At 40.9% G+C, this 20,211-nt stretch overlaps 1 protein-coding gene across 2 annotated transcripts; it reads left to right on the top strand.

The window, feature by feature from the left end:
- The first annotated feature begins 576 nt into the window (after window positions 1-576).
- USP14 (ubiquitin specific peptidase 14) lies at window positions 577-19,771 on the top strand. 2 transcript variants are annotated; one of them, XM_038129826.1, is made up of 16 exons: window positions 577-751; window positions 3,207-3,352; window positions 3,863-3,895; window positions 5,346-5,450; window positions 7,093-7,196; window positions 9,226-9,284; window positions 11,130-11,260; window positions 11,559-11,645; window positions 12,363-12,442; window positions 13,945-14,059; window positions 15,422-15,487; window positions 15,775-15,867; window positions 16,855-16,983; window positions 18,031-18,091; window positions 18,718-18,825; window positions 18,953-19,771. In XM_038129826.1, the coding sequence occupies exons 1-16, from the start codon at window positions 736-738 to the stop codon at window positions 19,102-19,104; spliced, it is 1,485 nt and encodes a 494-aa protein (XP_037985754.1). In that variant the 5' UTR covers window positions 577-735; the 3' UTR covers window positions 19,105-19,771. The 2 variants fall into 2 exon arrangements, with proteins under 2 accessions (XP_037985754.1, XP_037985755.1); XM_038129827.1 differs by having other exon boundaries at window positions 11,559-11,639; window positions 18,953-19,647.
- Window positions 19,772-20,211: the final 440 nt, after the last annotated feature.

Here is a 20,211-nt window from a genome sequence, read left to right as displayed (position 1 = left end):
CTGGACAGTCTGTTCCAGTACACAGTAACCTGCACAGTAAAGAAGTTCTTCCTTATGCTCAGATGGAACTTCCTGTGCATCAGTTTCTGCCCACTGCCTCTTGCCCTATTGCTTGTCACCACCGAGGAGAGCCTGGCTCCAACTTTCCTTTAGATATTTGTACACATTGATGAGGCCCCCTCTCAGTCCTCTCTTTTCGAGGCCGAACAGGCCCAGCTCCCAGCGTGACAGAGATGCTCCTGCCCCTTAATCGTCTTTGTTGCCCTTCTCTAGACCCAGGAGCTCCAGGAGCTCCCTGTCTCTGTTGCACCGGCGATCCCAGCACAGGACCCACTTTCGCTCCAGCCCTGCGCCCTCCACACCGACGTTCCCTGCCCGCGGCACCAGCTCGCCTGCACCTCATGCTGGCGGTCGGGCCCGTTCCAGACCCCAGCCCGGCCCGCGCTGCCCACGGCTCGCAGGATCACCGGGATCCGGGCCGGGCCTGCTCCCGGGCCGCTCCCGCCGCGGGCCCCGCCCGTTCCGGCGGTGCGCGCGCAGCGCTCCCGCCCCGCTTCCGCCGCTCGGCCGCGCTTGCAGCGTCATCCCGGGGGCTGGTTTGAATGAGACCCCGAGCGGGGCCGGGACCCGCCGCCGCCGCCACCGCCCGCCCGCGCCCGCCCGCCCCGCCAGCGCCGCGCCCCGCCGCCCTGCGCCCGCCCGCCCCGCCGTGCGCCCGGGCCGCGCCGCTCCGCCATGCCGCTCTTCTCAGGTGAGCGCGGCCCCGCGCCCCTCCCGCCCGGCCCTGCCCGGGAGCGGGCGGGCGCTGCCCCGGCGGGGCGGGAGGCGCCTCGCACGTGCGCGCCCATCCCGGCCGGGCCGGCGGCGGGAGCGCCCCGGGAGGCGCGGCCCGGGCGGCCGAGGAGGGGAGGGAGGGAAGGGAAGCGGGGAGGCAGCGCTGGCCGGGCCCTGCTGGCGGGAGGGCGGGTGTCAATCGCGGGCCGCCGTGCCTCGGCGCTGCCCTGACTCGGTTCGCTCTGGCTTCCTGCTAAGAGAGAGGCGGTGCTGTCCCTCCGGTGGGCCAGAGCGCTGCATCTGCGCCTTCCAGATGTGTCTGCCTCCGCTCTTTGAAATCCATTATATCCTACAGGCTCCGTTGGGTTGGAAAACCCTAAGTCCAACCTTTGACCCGGCACCACCATGTCAACTAGACCGGGGCACTGAATGCCACATCCAGCCCTTCCTTAAACACCGCCGGCATGGTGACTCCACTGCTTCCCTGGGCAGAATAATCCAGTGTCTAATCACCCTTTCAGTGAAGAAATTCTTCCTAATGTCTAGCCTAAACCTAGAATTAAAGCTTTCTTAAATTGTACCCCATCATGCTGGCCCTTCTTGCGGTGAGGAAAGGTTTCCCTGGAAGACTTCAAGAACAAAGCCGCCAGTGACGCTTCTGGGACCAGTTACTGCCTGGATAATATCTCACAGATATGGCCTATTTGGGGTCTTCAGTTTTTTAGGTTGTATGCAGCCTCAGTGCACAGCTTGTCCACTATTTTGGCTGTGGTTAGAGAACTGGGATCCTTATGTCAGTGTAACAATTTTTCCTGAACTCATACCCAAATCTAGTGGAGTCTCTATCACTGGAGATATTCAGGAATGGTTTGGCCACAGTCCTTGGCTTTTGCTCTGGGATGGCCCTGCTCCAGCAGCAAGGTTGGATGAGATGACCCTCTGTGGTCCCTTCCATCCTGACCCCTTCTGTGAAGTGTATGCGCTGTGTTTTCTGATCAGCAGGGAGAATACGTCCTTCCTTTTTCTTACTTTCCATTGTTTCCAAATTAACGAGTTTCTCTTTTGTTTTGCACGCAGTCTTGGTTGCAATCTCTGAAGAGAAGACAGTCATGCTCTTCCATTCTTCCTCTTGAGTGCTGCATTGTCAAAACCAGCGACACTACAGATTAATAATTGCTAACTCTTCTGCATATTTAGCAGTGGAAGCATGACTGTTCAAAAATTCAAACCCCAAAAGTCTGTGCAGCTGACTTGTTCAGTGACTGAGTGGGTTGTCTTCCTGGAAAATGGGAAAAGCCTTGTGCTTCGTAGGTCTTAAATATGCAAAATAATAAATGTATTCTTAAAAAATCTGAACATTGGGCAAAATAGGAGATGCTTTCTATTAGAAATACTGAAAAGTTTGTCATTTGAGTTCCTTTGTAGACTAATTATTCTAACTCATTTAGACTTGCTTTTGATTATTCTGTTACAAATTACAAACATTGCAGACATCTGAAATCTGAACTTTTGTGGAAGGATTTTCAAAATTATGACTTCTAAGAGTTTTGTGTTTTGAAGAGGTGTGGTTGCTGTAATACATTTATGTAAAACCAAAGCAGAGGTAGAAGGATGTGGCTTTCCTAAAGTCTGGTATTTCAGCTACTTACTGTGCATCTAGGATATTGCTGTGTGCTGTATTTTACAGAATTTCAGTAAAATCTCAGCTTGCTAAGGAAGCCTTAGGTACCTATGTTAGTTCTTGGAAGTGGTCAAAGGTGTGTCATTGTTCTGTTCACTGTAGAGGCACACAGCTTATTCCAGGCATTTTTTGTCTGCTCTTGGTCATTACTAACCTCACCACAGTGAAGTTAACATTCCGTTGTGCCGTTCTGCCTCCCGTTTCTGCTAATGATCTCATTTCCAGCATCGAGGTTTACACTTTTTGTGACCAGATTTCACTTTGCTTCTTAATTCCAGTCCTCCACCCTTACTGGGGTCAGTAGCCTTGCTTTTAAAGAGCGCTGTATTGTGTTCCCCTGAAGGAGAACGGAAGTGCTACGGATAACTGAGCTGGAATCGCACCTCTGAACTTCCTTCAGAAAGTTCAGCTGTTTGCAACAAGCAGTGCCAAGAGAATGGGAGAGTTAGTTCCAAACTGCTTTTCTGAAGACCTGCCGAAGGGTTTCTCGTGCTGTTAGACACACTTACTGCTTGCAGAGTTTCTCAGTGTATATATATGTTACTTTAGACTGGTTTTGTAGGATATTTTTAGACCTGCTGGAAGTGCTATGTTCTGATGGATGAGGTGCCGTATAGTAAAGGTGTTCCCTACCTTTGTTATTGACAATTTTAAGAGCCAAAACCAGAATATTTTGAGACGGTATGAACTCTTGGTAATTGCGTTCTTGAGTATTAGGAAATAATCAAGTTTCAAAACATTTTGTTTGCAGTGAATGTGAAATGGGGAAAAGAGAAATTCGATGGCGTGGAGCTGAACACTGACGAACCTCCGATGGTCTTCAAAGCCCAGTTATTTGCACTGACCGGAGTTCAGCCAGCCAGACAAAAGGTTATGGTTAAAGGAGGAACTCTGAAGGTAGAAATCAATTTTTTATATTATGTCTAACTCTGTTATGTGTTAACATGAACAATGATGATGTTTCTGGGTGTTCCTCCAGATCTTTGGTTGTATCTGTTAAACTGACTGCACTTCTTGACTTATTTATACAAAACACAGCTTGGTGGGAGATTTCTTTTGTTGCTTTTTAATGTTCAGAATCTGAATGGAAGTTTTTTCTTTCTAGCTTGTTTAAGAGAAGTTTCTTGGGCGCGTCTCCACTGGAGACTTAGTGATGTCAATGAGACGTAGGCAATTTTGCTGCAAAAAGTTGTTTACATTTAAGCAGTGTTGAACAACGCATGAGAAACCCTATTGAAAACGCAACTTGGCTGCTTTTTATTGTAGTCAGATGAGACTTGATAACATGTAAATAGTTAATATTGTGTAACCTTGGATGAAACACAGTTGTATATTTAGAAATGTGATTAATATTAATGAAAATGCTTGCTACAAGATAATTAACTTGTCTTTTATTTTATTTCACAGGATGATGACTGGGGAAACCTAAAAATAAAGAATGTAAGTTCTGAGCAGTAACTAAACTTTACTATTCTGATTTTTAATTCTGGCATTTAAAGACAGACTTGAAAGTGCTTGCTGTTTCTGTTTGAATGGGCAGTGCTATCTCAAAAAGTTAGACCTTGATGAAAGTGATTTTATAGATGTCATATATAAGTATGCTTAGAAAGGTCTTACCATTGATTTATAAAAACTTTTTTTTTCTTTTTTTTTGCGTCAGTAGGGAAATCATACTGTCTTTTCTGGAGTACTTGGGAGCATATCTTTATTTATTCTGTACAAGAAATGTTCTGGCACTGCTGTTTTATCTGTGACCATAAAAATAAAAATAAGTGATGTTGTTTAGGGAGATGTGGTGAACCTGGGTCTGCAGACCCTTGTCCTTGCACATCCCCAGCATGGACAAATATTTTGGTAACGCTGAAGTTACACCTCTGCTTATGTCCTTATTTACCAACCTGCTGAAATGTGCTCTCCTGTGTTAAATAGTTGCTGTTTTTAAACAAAACCATTAGTAATGGTAATTCATGCCTTTGGCTAGTTCAAAAAGAAAACAGAAAGTGTTTGTGTTGATGTTGCTTGCCTGTATAATATTGCATCAGGGAATCCCACAGATTTTTGGTGGGTTTTTTTTGGTGTCATTTTTGTTACTGTACATCTCTTGTAACAGCTTTACAGGTTTTATTCCAGTTCTTCACCAGGCAGATTGAACTAGGTAGCATTGCTCTTACCCTTGTAGCTAGTTTGCAAGCATCTGTTAGCAGCCTGTAGCTGCAGCTATTGTAGCAAAGTTATTCAGCAAAAAACGCAGTACATAATATTCTTGTCTGTTTCTGCATGTGGTTGTGCTAATAGCTGCTTTTATTCATTTTAATAATGTTATATACAAGTTCTAGGGATTTATTTACACTGTCGAAGCAGTTTTCTCTTTATTCTGTTGTTCATCCTTTTCCTTAGCACTGTATGTTTCAAGACTCCAGATAATAATTTTCTCCTCCTTTGACAGATCTTATTGTGTAGATGTGCTCCTGTTGAATGCTGAAAGACTCCTTTTCATATTACGCTAGTTCAGCAAGCATGGAAACCTGGTTGACTTTTTTTTTTCCCCCCTTAAATGTTAATTCTCATGTCTAAACTGATGTGGTAGTTTAGGTTATTTTTCACTTTTCAACTGGTTTAACCCAGAACTTGCCAGGCAAGCTCACCAGCCTCACCAGATGTTTCAGTGGAAGCATTTACCATGGATAATTCTGTGGAGTGGTTCTCAGTAGGTGCTTCCTAGATAAGAGGAATTGAGATGTGCCCTAAAGTCACAGTAGTGCAGTATTGGTTCTGTTAAACTGAGAGATAAATAAATAAATAAACTGTGTTTATTTTTTGGGAAATAGCAAGGGTTTGAGTGGAAATAGCTGTCCTTAGACACTGATTGCTGTTTCTGCTGTGTTTCAAGGGGATGACCTTACTAATGATGGGTTCCGCCGACGCGCTTCCAGAAGAGCCGGTTGCTCGCCCCATCTTCGTGGAGGACATGACAGAGGAGCAGTTGGCTTCGGCTGTAAGCATCTTTCCATCTTCAGTTTCTTGTAAACCTCCGAGTAATGGCAAGTTTTTAAATACTTGCAGTTGCTTAAAAGTGGGTTTTGAAACTGTAGTGTCTGTTTAGCATCTTCACCAAGAATCACAGATTTACATTGGTGACCAAACTGGGAGCAGTGAGAAGAAATCTGGGATTGAATTTAAAAGTCATACAATTAGTGCCATTTTTCCTTTGAGCAGGCAGCTTAGTAGATTTTCTAGAAATAGCATTGCTGATGTTTGTAAAGATGAAGTTGTATTGCCCTTAGTGCATCAGTGTCCTGCACTTTGTCTAAACAAGGTCTCTTCGATGTGCAAAATTATTTCCTGCCTCTTTCATATCTGTGAGGAGAGACTAGGGTTTGTTTTGGGATGGGGTGTATTTGGGGTTTTGTTTGTCAATGTTACTAGTATTAGGTCGACTTTGTGAAAAATGAAAATAAGTTTGACACGTGCTTTGCTTTGTGGAAGTAAAGTCTGAAAGAGCATAAGTAATCTATTACTTTCTTAATGAAGTAACTCCTGAGTTTCCTTTCTTACAACTTCAAAGGCTTAATTTTCTCACCAGTCATTTGTACTGCAAGCTTTGTCATACGTAACAGTTGCATGATTGTTGTCATCTGTGCATGCGGAACAGAAGTACTTTGATGCATGTCTGCATGAAAAAGGATCTGTAGCTCAGCACTGGGTTTGTGCTTCAGGATTTAGTGCTTTCCAGGCCACCTGCAGTTGAAGGGTAGTTATGAATTTTGCAGTAACCTCGTATACAGACAAAGAGATAACTGAGAAGCAAGCAAGGAGGTGATTTCACTGTCAGATAACATTTCGAAAAAGTTGGTCATGTGGAAATTTTGTTACACATCAAAATTCAGTTGTCTGCAGTGCATGTGTTCACTTGTGAGATATGCTGAATGAGTTCTCTCTTCCTAAAATAATCTGTTGGTATTGGTATGCAGTACTACTTCAGTTTCATCAAACTATGTGTTTTTCCCTGACAAATACCTAAGTATTCAGGATTACAGAAAAAGAAAGAAAAATTCTGTTATGCAGTGATTTATAGTTATTTCTGAAACTGGTGAGCTTACTATTAGTTGGCCTTCACATTGGTCAAAACTTCAGAAATTCACAAGTTGTCTGAAAAGATCAAGTTAATGATCTGTTGCAAATTTCTGGAGAGAAGTTTAAACAATGCTTTTGTTTCCAACTATGAACTCCATCATTTTCAGACTTTTACTGAAAACTGATTTTAATTAAAACATCCATGTTTTGTACAAATGTATTCATGTGGAAATTTCACGGAAACAGAATTTTAAGGTCAAAACTTGAATGGGATTATAGTTGAACTTTCTGAATAATTGCATGCTTGAAGAATATCTCATTAAACTAAACATGCACAGAAAAACCCCCACAGCATTTTTGAGTGTTCTCTAAAAGTATCAAATGGTGTAATGATAAATATAATCATAAAGTGGATCTGGAAAACCTCATAACATTTGATGGAATATTCCAGGTTTTATGCATAATTTGTGTGCTTAGAAGTTGATGTCACATTATAGTGTTTGTACAAAAACGGTCGCCACTTCTCTCTGACCTTCAAGCACCCTTGTGAATTTTTTTGGTAGATGGAATTGCCATGTGGATTGACAAACCTTGGCAACACTTGCTACATGAATGCTACGGTTCAGTGTATCCGCTCAGTGCCAGAAGTGAAAGAGGCCCTTAAAAGGTAGGACAAAAATACCGTGACTAAAATGTTTCCTTTGGCCTATGAAGTAGGTATTTTGCAGAATGGTCATACTGGTCTGGATTATCATAACAATCTATTACTCTTTAGGTCTATTCAAGATTAACAGAATGATCAATAAAATTTATCCTATGGCTGTGTTAGTCTGTACTTTAATAACGAAGTTAAGGCTTTGTATTTCTTGGAAGTGACTTTTAATAGAGAGAATGTGATTTGCTTAGCTAGAAAGTAGTTCCTATCAAGACCAGTTTAAAATTCTAAAATAAGCTACTGAACTCTTAACCCTGTTTTTTTTTGCTGTTAGTTTTTATGGTCCTGTTCTGCCTAAAAGAATCATATGGGAGTCCTGTTTCTTTGAGGAATGTTTCCTACGATGGCTCTATTGCACAGTATTTTCAGCTGTGAAATTCTGACATTTGCTACTTGGAAGTACAGCAGGAAGTTCTAAGACATGCCTTCATGGGATTTTGTTTTGTTTGCTAATTTGTTCTGATTGTAGGATAACTTTTCTGACTTTTGTTTGTTTGTTTGTTTTTGTTATTCTAGACTGAAATGGGAAAATGGCCAGTGGGTTTTTTTTAGTGTTTTTTTTTTTTTTTTTTTTTGGATAAGGAATATACAAGATACTTGAAAGTTATAAATATTGAAGAAAAAAAGAATACATGCCAATGTGGCCTGAATTTGTCCTCCAGATGAATTGTAATGAGAAAACAATGAGTTTTATAAAAGTGAGAATTAGGTAGAGCATTATTGCTATCTTAGGGTTAATTTAATTCCTTATAAAATACACTGCTTTCTTGATTCCGTGGTACCCAGCTGGATATTCTGTATTACTGTAATTATTTGTTATTTAAGTAGTTATAAACAGTTTTTCATTCTGTGAGCACGTGAACCTTAGTTGTTAAGCGCTGAGAACTACTCGTGAAGTACAGAAATTTGGTTTCAGGGGTTTTATTAACTATCAGTGTTATCATTTTTGGAAAGTCTTTATTTCCATGTGAAAGACCCTTGAGTTACGGCACTGAATCTGAACATTGGACAAAGTTATCATACCAAAAAGCAAAATGCAGCCCGTGAAACTGGCAGACTGCAGTGCAAGATGTGGCCGTATTGTCTGTGGGAAGTCAGATTCACACTCTGATTCAAGCCCTGTTTTTCCTTGGAGATTTAGCCTTTTTTTGGTCTTCCCTGCTTGTTGACAGCATGGGTTCATGGCAGTGGGAGAGGTGTGAAAGGACTCACTTGGGAAAGCTGTTACAGCTTCTTTCCTCACGGCCTGCTCTGCTGATCTCCCCAAGGAACTCCTCCCTGTTCTGTGGCGTGTCAGGGGAAAGTTTCCTGCTCATCTTCTAGCATGGTCAGAATTTCAAAAGTTCAGTCTGACATTAGAGAATGTGTGAGACCCTGCTTTTGCTTGAAGGCTTTGGGGAGTCCATCTGTTCCTCATCCAGGTGCTAAACTAGGAGCTCAAGAGTGGTAAGTTCTTGTCATATAGGTGGACTCCCACTCCTTCTCAGTGTAGGAAATACTTCCCCAGGAAAACATCTCACCTCTCACTGTTTTGCTTCTGCTGTGGAGGGAGGAAGCAAGCTTGCCCTCCATCTCTGTGATTTATCTGCCATTTATCCCTGAAGGTGTTTTTTTTCCCCATGTATCTGACGAAGCCATGGCAAATGTTTCAGAAATGGGGTAGCTTTTGTTCTGACTTTCTCCGTTTCTTTAAAAATAAAACGAGTCTTTGAGGCAAAAGGATTAGGGAAGCAGCAGTGATGTAGCCAGACTTCTTGGTCTGCCTTTATTTACTGTCTGAAAGATGCCAGTTTTCCTTTGCTTCCATGCTTGCAAAATAGCTGAAACTTTGAGGTAAATGTGAGTGAATCTTACCTTTGGTTACTTCTGGCTTGGTGATAGATTTCCTTTAAATGAATCCAGTTGCTGCCCTGCTTCAGAAACCCAACTATCCTTCCTGTTTGCGTTTAATTGCATCCAAATTATTTTTCTTCCCTTTTAGGTATGGTGGTGCCTTAAGAGCTTCAGGAGAAATGGCCTCTGCTCAATACATTACTGCAGGTTGGTGTTTAGAGTAGAAAACAGGGGTTTAGACAAGTGTGTGATTTCCTGCTAAGTGCAGATGAAATTTGCAGTTAAAACTCTGTTTATTGTTCTTTAGTGCGTATGCCTTAGGAATGTCAGATCTGCTGGCACTGGAGGATTCATTTTGTCTTTAAAGGTTATTCTGCCCCTGCCTCCAAGGCATTTATCTCTGCACATTGTCAGGCTGCAGGCTAAGGAAAAGATACTTCAGAGTGATCTAGGCTTAGATAGAAACAACTTGTATCTCTTAAAGGTTTTACATGTAGGCATGAAGTAGTTGGAACTTCCTAAAGCAGATTCCATCCATCCATCCTTCTATTGATTTAATCACTTTGTGTAGAAATACTTTAGTTCTTTGTTCCACGTAGTGGTAGGCTGACACCATACTCATGGGATATGTATGTCACTGGTATTTTTTAATATGATTTATTGCCTGGGCATTATTGTTAGGATGGAAACTGAAGCTTTATCAGTGGTCTTAGCCTTTGCCCTAAAGATTCAGATTTCATAACTGGAATGAAGAGTCTTCAAAACAGAAGTTACTCTTTGTTGTGGTGGTCTGGGTGCTCACACTGTGGGAGCTCACGGTGGCCCCGTATCTTCAAGCTCTAACTAGAGTTCTAGTTAGACCCCTTACACTTGAACGAGGGTACTACTTGTCCACTTTTTCTTTTTTTACTCTATTTCATTGCCCCACTAAGATGCTGGGCCAGGACACTGGGATTTCTACCAGTCCATTTAAGGAAAAACAAAACAATATAAGGAAGGAAAGGTCCAGTTTGTGGGTATGCCTGCTGATCGAATTTTGGGGTGGTAAGTTCAATGGTTACTCTATACAGCCATGCCTGCCCCTCCCCTTTTCACTGCCTTTACTCGTGTCCCTTGTTTTCTTTTTAAGGTGACAGCTCTGCTTCTTAGGAATTTTAATAGTTTAAATAATTTGTAGTTAATTCTTGGGTGCTGAGCTGTTCAGGAACTCCTGCATGACACTTATGGCATTTTTTTTTAATTGCTGTGTCCATCTCAGTTGCACCTCTTATCAAGGTCAGTGAAGACATTTCTGAAAGAGGAAGCAACTGACCTTGGTTCCCTGTAATCTTGCCTATATTCACTTACTTGAGAGAACAATTCATTAGTCTCTTCACTTGTAAATTAGTGATCATGCAGATTGTTGCCTACCTCACAGGGTTGTTGTGAGGATTAGCAGGTACCTTTGAAGTGATCTGTGGATTTAAAATGCTGTAACTTGAGTAGATAAAACATATGCTAGAGTATGGAACAAAAAAGAAAGCCATGTGTGTTGTCATGCAGTCAGTATCATTGGATTGCACATAGTTTTGAGCTCTCTGCACATATGCATACACATACTTGTTTTCCTGGGTCTTAAGCATGGGTATTTCCTAGATATTTTATTAAAGTTTTTTTTCCTAGTAGCTGGTGAAACTTAAGTTGCTCTAGAGGATAGATTGTGAATGCCTTCTGGTTTCTCTTGTGAAAACTTTGTTCCTCAGATGTGTTCCAAATGAAATCTTAATTGCTCAAAATTTTTTTCCCCTTGTTAGCAGCCAGGAAAGACAAGGCAATATGTGCCAAATGCTCAGAATTGCCAACTTTATGCTTTCAAAGTTGTGTTCAGAAAGGAGATCATAGGTGCACCTGTTATGCCACCTGGAAAATTTGGTCCTGCTTTGGAAAGATCAAATTGGATACTGCTAAATGATCAGTCTTTAAATGTTGTTGCTGTTTTACTGTCCTTTTTTACACTTCCTGCCGTGTTTGAATTGTTTTTTCGCTTCTCAAAGCATTCACTTTTTCTTCAAGCTCTTAGAGACTTGTTTGATTCCATGGATAAAACTTCCTCCAGTATCCCACCTATCATTCTCCTGCAGTTTTTACATATGGCCTTCCCACAGTTTGCAGAGAAAGGTGATCAAGGCCAGTACCTTCAACAGGTAAAGACCAATTATTAGCTTATTGTTTAAAATTCTGTGTTATGTTGGAAGTTGAGAACATTTTAAGATTTTCCTTCTCCTGTGAAAATAATTACTCCCAGTAAAGTGGGGTAGTTTTTCTGTAGAAAAGTTGTGTAGAAGTTGAATGTAATATCAAGTGCTAGTTTTGGGAATGCATGGTGGAATTGGGAGAAATTCTTAGTTAAGGAATCCTCACGTTTGGTTTTATAATTGATGGGTTTAATGTTACTAAATCATAGTGCTCGTAGTCAGACTTAATGTTGTGCTCCCTTCCTAGGATGCCAATGAGTGCTGGGTGCAGATGATGAGGGTACTACAGCAGAAGCTGGAAGGCATAGAAGGTGATACAATTATGGAGGTAATTGTAGTCTTACTCTAACCAGAATAAGGATTTATAGTATTTCACATATGTTTCATTAAGGGTTATCTGTTTGTGAGTTCTTTACCGTGGAATTGTGAAATTGCTTTCTGATGTCTCTGGTCAGCATAATGCTACCATGGTCCTGTCAGTGATGCTGTGGAGTGTGCTGAAGGAAACCTTTCCCTTTGGGCTGTATAAGGCAGTGTTGCACCACACTGGTGGTGACGCCCTCTCATGTATGTGGCAGCTGGCCCTGATAACCTGTGAATTCAGCACATAAGAACTTTTTTTTTCTGAAAAAAGTGTTCTACAGTTTTAACTTGAATGGTTAATATGATACAAGACATTGCTCAAAGTTTATCCCAAGGTTTTACCAGAACAACTTTCTCTTTTCTCTGTAAACTGTTTCTGGAGAGTCTTGGCAAAGCCTTGGAAGACTATCCTGAAACTTGAGATAGATTTAAGTTGGGGGGCCAGGGATTTGTGTGTTCTTGATCTTGCTTGTTAATGGGCTTCAGCATTTAACAGCATGCTATAAGCATATTTGTTTTGAAACTTTTATGCTGCGTAAGAAGATTGACTCATTAGGAGAAAATGCACCTATAGAAAGATGAAGGAATAAGCCTTAAATAATTTAAATAAATGGGGTAATTTTGTCTGTAGAGAAGACCGTATTTACATTCTATTGAAAGTTACATCATAAGAGATTTTGTTTTACAGACAGACTCTGGAGCTACAGCAGCATCCTCTAAAAAGAAGAGTTTAATTGATCAGTTCTTCAGCATTGAATTTGAAACAGTGTATCCTAAAGACTAAGGCAAGACATAAACAATGATGATTTCACACTTTAGCAGTTGAGTTCAGGGAGGATGAAAAGCATTGTTCAGAGTAGTATGGAAAGTGAAGGTGTAGGTTGGGGAACAGGGTCATGATGTTGTGCAGGATTACACAGAGCTTAACTTTAAGATGGGGTATGCTTTGAGAGAGAGGATGATGTGGGGAGAAAGAATTGTAATGGAAATTTACAGGAAAAAAAAAACCCTTGTTGATTTTCAATAGCAGATTTCCTCCCCAGAGAAGATTGGTACTTACCAGCTTCAAGGATGCAGACATGCTTTATCCAACTAAATGAAATTGTTGTCCTAAATAGGCTTTTTTGGCTTGTAAGTGTTGCTGACATACCTGGTGTACTGAAGATGCACAAAAGGTAGCTTGATTGATTTCTTAAGAAATAAATTAGGTGTCCACAGTTGTATGAGTAAGAAACAAATGCAGCTGACAACTTTCTAGTGGGTTCTTCATAGCAAGAAAAAGAGGATATGACCACATGGGGCACACATCTCGTGGCAAGTATTGGTCTTTTCCCATTTCTCCACCCCAGAATCCTCAAACTATCATCAAACTGAGCACCACTTTTAGAAAGAATTACACACTGTGCATTTTGCTTGTCTGAAATAAGGAAACATCCCCTTAGATGAGGTACTGTATCTCACAGCTTGGTAGTAATGAGGAATAAAGGCCTTTTTTAAGGTAAGAATCATGCATCTCTCTCCCGCTACCATGACGTTTAGAAGAGTTGGGAGTGTGTAGCTAAGAGAAATGATGCATAGGCCAGTATCAGCAAGAAGACTTGTTAGAAGAGTTGCAGACTTTCAAAGTGTGATTACAGCAGCATTTGTAGTATAGCTGCAGTCAGAAAAATACCTAGTTGGAAGGAGATGGATGAGAGAAAAGCATTGGGCTAGAACTATGCAAAGAGGAGAGGACAGACAGAACAATTAAAAGGGGTGTGTAGAAAATAATGAATGAATTGATTTCATTTCAGTGAAGAGGACAGATACAAGGCAGAGAAAGGAGGCTCTGCATGTTGAAAGAAGCAGGAAGTTTGGCCAGCAGCAGCAGTAGAAGAAGTTTATTAATCATAAGCAACAATGGAGTGTAATATTGCAGGAGGGCTTTGCAAATGGGTGTTAGCAGCCAGTTAACGTGTTTTGTGTCCGGGGGGTTGGGTGGTGATGGGGGAGAAGAAAGAAAAAGCAGGCCTCAGCTTAAATGGTGATCAGAGATTTACTTTCCTTTTTTTGGTATGCTGTCTGCCCCTGCTGCCCCCTGTCCTTAGCCTCGAAGGAACAGATTGGTCTGAAGGAAGGGCTCCTTCAAATCAATTTTGTACTATGAGAAGTTAAAGTACTGTCTACACAAGCACAGAATTACCTAAATTGCTGTGCTGCTTGGCATGTTCTTTTCACTGGAGCAGTAGTTCAGCTCTTGGTGCATGATGGTTTTCCTTAATTTTGTGAAGCATGAAATGTACAGAAGCCGAAGAAGAAGAAGTAACTAAAGGAAAGGAGAATCTCCTTCAGCTTAGCTGCTTTATCAATCAAGAAGTGAAATACCTGTTTACAGGACTCAAATTGGTAAGCTATTGCAACTTTTATTGAATTGAGATTCTAAATGGCCTGCATATTTTTCAGTTGAAATTCTAAGTGACCTAAATGCACTTAATTCTACGCATATCTGTGACTTGGAATTGATGTCTGCTGTCCAAACTTCACAAAGTTTCAGGAATCTTTTTGGTGTTCATTGGGAAGATGACTGTGAAAGGGAATTGCATGTTAGTGTCAAACAGACTTCAGCAGAGCATTATCTTGACCCTGATGTGGTCTTCCCTAAGCAGGTAACCAAGTGCAAGGCAGTTTGCTACTTGTTTCTTCAGCTGGGTTTCACTCCAGACTGAGCAGTGTCATGATTTATGCAGCAGTCAGTGCCCAGAAGGTCCGAAAGTCAACTTGAAAGTAGGGTGGCATTTTGGTTCCTAATTAAATCCCCCCCAGATGATGTAACAACTCAGTTTGATCGAGGGGATTTTAAAGGGGGTGTTATTTTCTGTCAGACAACATAATTCTCAAACTTTTTTTAAGTAGGACTCCTTAAGGGAGTCTGTGATTTTTATGTATGTATGTATTTTGAAATTGTAAGGGCTTTTTGGGGAGAGTCTGAAGTAGAAAGGAGAGAAGGAGAGGAGCAAAACCTTTGTAGTAACTGTATAAGACTAGGGCAGTGATCTGGTTTGTACAGGACTAAAACCAGACTAAAACCATGCAACTAAAAGTTGCATGGTTCTCAGATAATCATTGTGTATCTCTGTCTTCTGGTTTTTTTCCTAACAGAATTTAGAAGGAAAAGTAGGATAAAATAGCTAATGCTCACAAATGAAAAAACTATAAAAAAAGAAACTTCACTTTTAGGCCAAAAAAATTTTACAATTTATGCTGGATTGCCTGGAGCAAGAGAATTGCTACACTAAGAACCAAGCTAGTCTTTCCTGGAATTTTGTTAGGAGACACCAGCTGTCAATTTAGATGCAGCTCTGGCTGCTTGAGACTGAAAGCTGAGAAATGTGCAAATATTCTTTTCACAGGAAACTTAGATTTTCTTCAGTTGTGTTCCAAACATGATACATGGTTACATTTGTAACCAAGTCCAGATACAATTCATAATAAAATCCAATTGTGAGTTCTACTCCTGCGGAGCAAAATTTTCTGCAGAGAGAAACTTAGTGTTGTTGTCAGGGCTCAGGAATGAGCCTGGAGCTGAAGGAATGAGTGGGCATGGTCCTTTCTGCCAAGGAATTTCAAAATCTTATGTGTTGTAATGTCTGACAGCAACACAAGAGACTGGCAGAACAAGATTTAGTTCATGGTTTGTTTACCCCTGTTGTGCTTTTCTCTAAGCTGTGTTTTATGATGAACATGTGTTACTTCTTTTTCTTGCAACAGCGTCTTCAGGAGGAAATCACCAAACTCTCTCCAACACTGCAGAGAAATGCACTCTATATCAAATCTGTGAGTGGTGCTTTCCTTGCTCTTTACAATTATTTTTATTGTCAGTTTTCTGTTCCAAACAACGAAGTTATTGCAATGACACCATGTGATTTATGTTTATAAAGCATCTGAGTATCCACTACCAAGAAATTTAAGACAGTGCTTCAAAAAAGGAGACCTTACTTTATTCCTGTGGGTTTGTGTACAAATACATTCCCAGAATAGTAGGATGACCAGTGTTTAAGGTAAAAAAGATCTGTGAATATTTAAAGTAATAGATTTTTCTAATTTTTGTTTTCTTTTTGTAGTCCAAAATTAGTCGCTTGCCAGCGTACCTGACTATTCAGATGGTTAGATTTTTTTACAAAGAGAAAGAATCTGTGAATGCAAAAGTTCTTAAGGTAAGTTTTCTGCATATTAAAATTCAATTCCTCTTTATGTTTTCTGTGAGTTTTTATTACAGGTTGACAATGAGGACCTGAAGACTACTTACTAAATAGTTCGCCTTTAAACTGCATTTAAAAACATCGAGTGCAGTTTCTTTGCTCAAGTCCCAAGTAGTTTTGTTCCCAGTTGTAATGGTGTGTGGCAAACTGCAAAATAGACTGAGGAAGGAGGTGAGGGCCAAAAGTGAATTTGCCCCAGCACTGCTAATATTATATCATGACAAAAACCAAGATGTTTTTTGGTCTTTCCTCACCAGTGGTTCTGAGAAGAATGTTTAACTAAGGAGAGGGCCAAGCTTTCAAACTCTGAACAGTGTTCTGATGTTGATGGGAGATGTTGATGCTGTCAGACAGTTCCTGTATTAGTTATTTTAATTATCTGGCTTTCTGATGGACAAATGCAGGAACCAGCTGCAAACAGCTGAATGTTCTGGTTTTGCTTTCTGTTGGCTGTGGCTGACAGACCTCGTAGGCTGCCCAAGGAGCATCATGATAGATGCTCCTTCCTTACAAGAGGAGGAAATGAAATAAGGATTGAAGGTACGTGTTAACTATTTCAGAAGATAGTTTGGATAGCACAAAATAACATTTTTGCCAGGGTACAGACATTCTACGTGCTTGCCTCTTTTTTCTTTTCCCTTAGGCCTGTATAGGTATTTCCGTAGTGTGAAAGTATGACAGCTAACAATGAAGAATCTGATTTATTGTTAGTCTATGCTGAATGTAATAATTTATAGTGGTTTGTTTATACTAAATTAGACATTTTTCTGTGAAAGCATTCCAGTATTTACCAGTATTTGGTAAATACTAAAAGAATCCCAGTAGGTCAGGTTGCCATCAATTTGAAGAGGGTTGCATTTAATTTGATTGTGTTGTCTTCCCATGGGAGAATGCTTTGGAGTACCAAATCATGCAAATAAATCTTTGGTTTTTACTTCCCAGGATGTCAAATTTCCTCTTATGTTGGATGTGTATGAGCTGTGTACGCCAGACCTGCAGGAAAAAATGGTTTCTTATCGATCAAAATTCAAAGATCTAGAAGACAAAAAAGTAAATCAACAGCCAAAGAATGTAAGTCTCCTGACACTTTCACTAATTCATACATCTGAAATTGGGTCCTAATAAGGCCTAGAGAAAACTTGACGTCCCTAAATACATTATTTTCTTACATAGCAAACTCCTTGGTATTGAGCTTTAGACCTTTTAATCCTGTATTTTCATGAAAATACAGTATCTGCTTTGGTGTGTGCTTGATGAGAAATGTTAAATGCTGTAGTCAGGCAGCATGTATTAAATCTATTAAAATGTAGTGCTTCTGTTTATCAGTGCTATGCCTAAAAGTTTTCTGTAAGGTACAGAAAATTATTCTCTTTAAATATTACTGTTCACTGGCTGCTCCCTTCTTCATTGGAGTGTAGGAAGCTCTTCCCTGCTCAGCACCTGGAAAGGGTTGTACAAGGCACTGCTACATGCCTGACTGGTAAAAATTAGAGTACATGTACTAGTGAGCTTAAAGTCAGCACACTAAAAACTTGGAAAAATGGTCTCATGTCTTATCCTGAATTCTAAGATTGACTTCCCTGTCTTTAATGAAGACAAAAGTAAATGAGCTAAAACTGTCACATTTTAGCCATTTCTTTAAGTTTGCTGGTATTTTTCGTGGCCTAACTCATGGCAAATTCTTTTAAGCATTTGGGTAAGTCTTGCATCCCCTCTTACACAGATGGGAGCAAGGAAAGAGTGCTATTTTTGAACAGAATGTATTGGCACTGAGAGTCTGTCTCTGGTATTTTCTTATTGACACTTCTGCTGCTAGCAAGCCCCCACCAAGGAATAAATCTGCAGTTACAGAATTGTTTCATAAACAAACCCATAAATCTCATGGCTGAACACTGCAGTGTTGTGCTAAAATGGTTATATATTTGCTTTAAAACTGGTCTTCAGAAAAGGCTTTTGTATGTCCACCTAAAAAAAATACAGTAATGAATTTCTTTCAAGTTGAACAAAAATGTTTATTTAGAAATGTACTTGAATTAATGGAGACCTGGGATTTGATGTGATTGTGCTAGAGCTTTTATTAAACTGTTCCACATTAATTCAACTTACTCTCTTTTTTAGTCTAGTAAGAGTGATGGTGCACAGAAAGAAGTTAAATATGAACCATTTTCTTTTCCTGATGGTGAGTACACAGAAGCAAATCTACTTTAAAGTAACTTTTGTGCTTAAGTGTACCTGATGGTAGGACTATTTTGAGACCCCTGTCTGTTTAATGCTGCTGAAAATTAATCTTCAAAGACTGACAGGAATGGAAAGATTAAGTAAACCAAAACGTTGAGATCGTGAAAGGCGTAATTGCCATCCATCTGACAAGCTGGTGATAATAGAAGCCAGCCACATCAAAAGACATTTGCTTGTAATGTGAAGTTGTCAGTGTGTGGTAGAAGGCTGAAATCCAAACAAAAACTTAACCTGGACTTCTAAAAGTGCTGTGGTGGTGCTGGTGTTGCCTCAGTTTTGGGGAGGCTTGGAGCCTGAAGGCCCAAAGCACTCACTCTGTGCATTACATCAGTAATACTTACGGGTACATATTTGTTTCATGACAGTGCACATCTTGAGTTTCCTGAGACTCTCCTGGCTGAGAGCTGCTGCTTTAGTTCATAATGGTTTTGTACTGTGCTGTAGCTGGGGTTTTGCACACACACCTGTGGTGCTGCAGCCTGCCTGATGCATCTTTGGACTGGGAGCTGTTAAAAATACTGCAGCTGTTCAAGTAGGACTCAACATGGCTTTTTCTTTCCCCTTTAGACATTGGCTCTAACAATTGCGGCTATTATGACCTGCAGGCCGTGTTAACTCATCAAGGCAGATCAAGTTCCTCTGGGCATTATGTGTCTTGGGTTAAAAGGAAACAAGGTAAAAAATAATAAACAAATTGCAGCCCTGTTAACCATCTGCACAGCTCCTTTCAGCAAAAGGGCTGTTAAGCAAGCTCAGATTTTATGCACCTAAGTTACAGATGATCCCCTTGTTTTCCTTGCAGATGAATGGATTAAATTTGATGACGACAAAGTCAGCATTGTTACACCTGAAGACATTTTGAGGTTATCTGGGGGTGGAGACTGGCATATAGCTTATGTTCTACTCTACGGGCCTCGCAGAATTGAAGTCGTTGAAGAAGCAGCTGAACAATAGTCTTCCGTTTTAGCCATTCTGCCTAGGTGTGAAATAAATGTTGATTACTGATCTCTTCTTAAACCCCAGAGCTTTAGCAAGTGGATAAATAATTTGTTCAAACCTTCTCATGTGCAGAGGGATATTGTTTTAAAACTGATCCATGTACCAGTTAGTCACTATGGGACTGGACTGCCCACTGTGGTGGTGACAATACTTAAAATAGCTTTAATGTCTTGCAGAAGATAATTTTTTTTAATGAGCCTCTCCTCCTCCTTCTTCTCTAATGTCATCAAGTATTTATTACACACCTACTCTCACATTTGTTACTCTTGCATGGTTTATACCACAGTTCAGTAGCTGTCCATCCTTTGCCTTACCTGGCAGTTCTGTTAGGAAGGTAGAAGAGAAACCGATGCCTTGTTGTGTAACTCAGTGCTGCTGCCTGTAGCCAACAGCTGTGGCTACAATCAAGTATTTGTCCAGCCTGACCTGCTGATTCAGTCTGTTCTGTTGCTGGCATCTCATGATTTCAGAATAAATTGTGATCAACAATGTGTCTCCATTAAAAACAGCTCCTGTCCTGGTACTGTGGTCAGTATGCGTTTGTTTTCACTTCTTAGGCCACCACTGATGAATGTCTCGAAGCAGTCATGGAATAAAGTCACTTTGTTTTTTTTAAGCTGTAGGGATGTGTCTCCTGTCCTGTTACTCATTACTCAGTAGCTAAGTCCAGTGTGGTGGCTGCAGAACTGGGCTTTGCTTATTTACAGGACCTTCTGCAGTAACTGGAGGTGTGTGACTGCTGTAAAAAAAGCCTTTCAGCACTGGCTACAGCCTAAAAAGCACAGTCGAGGTCATCAACCTCCTCCCCCCTTGATGTACAGGTTCCCACTGTTGATGTGTCCCAGTGCCTTCTGGAGGAGCTGGTCCATATTCATGTGAAATACTTTCACTTCGGCTGGCAGGGTGGTGCGTTTGCCTATGACTCCCTTGATCAGAAAGGGTTCTTCTTTTACCCTTCCCTGGGGACACTGGCAGCAGCTGTGGCCATCACATGTAGCTATTCTGCCTTGCAATTGTTACTCCAGTGCCACCTTCCCTGCACAGCTTCACCTGGGAGCACAC

This window comes from Motacilla alba, chromosome 2 (genome assembly GCF_015832195.1).
Source record: "Motacilla alba alba isolate MOTALB_02 chromosome 2, Motacilla_alba_V1.0_pri, whole genome shotgun sequence".
In the NCBI taxonomy this organism is placed as follows: Eukaryota; Metazoa; Chordata; class Aves; order Passeriformes; family Motacillidae; genus Motacilla; species Motacilla alba.
This window is presented reverse-complemented; position numbering and strand designations above follow the sequence as displayed.

Bases quoted from the DNA above. Each gene is read 5' to 3' on its own strand.
- USP14 (XM_038129826.1), top strand. The intron at 3,353-3,862 runs GTAGAAATCAAT...TTTATTTCACAG, and splicing joins TTAAAGGAGGAACTCTGAAG to GATGATGACTGGGGAAACCT. The intron at 18,092-18,717 runs GTGAGTACACAG...TTTCCCCTTTAG, and splicing joins ACCATTTTCTTTTCCTGATG to ACATTGGCTCTAACAATTGC.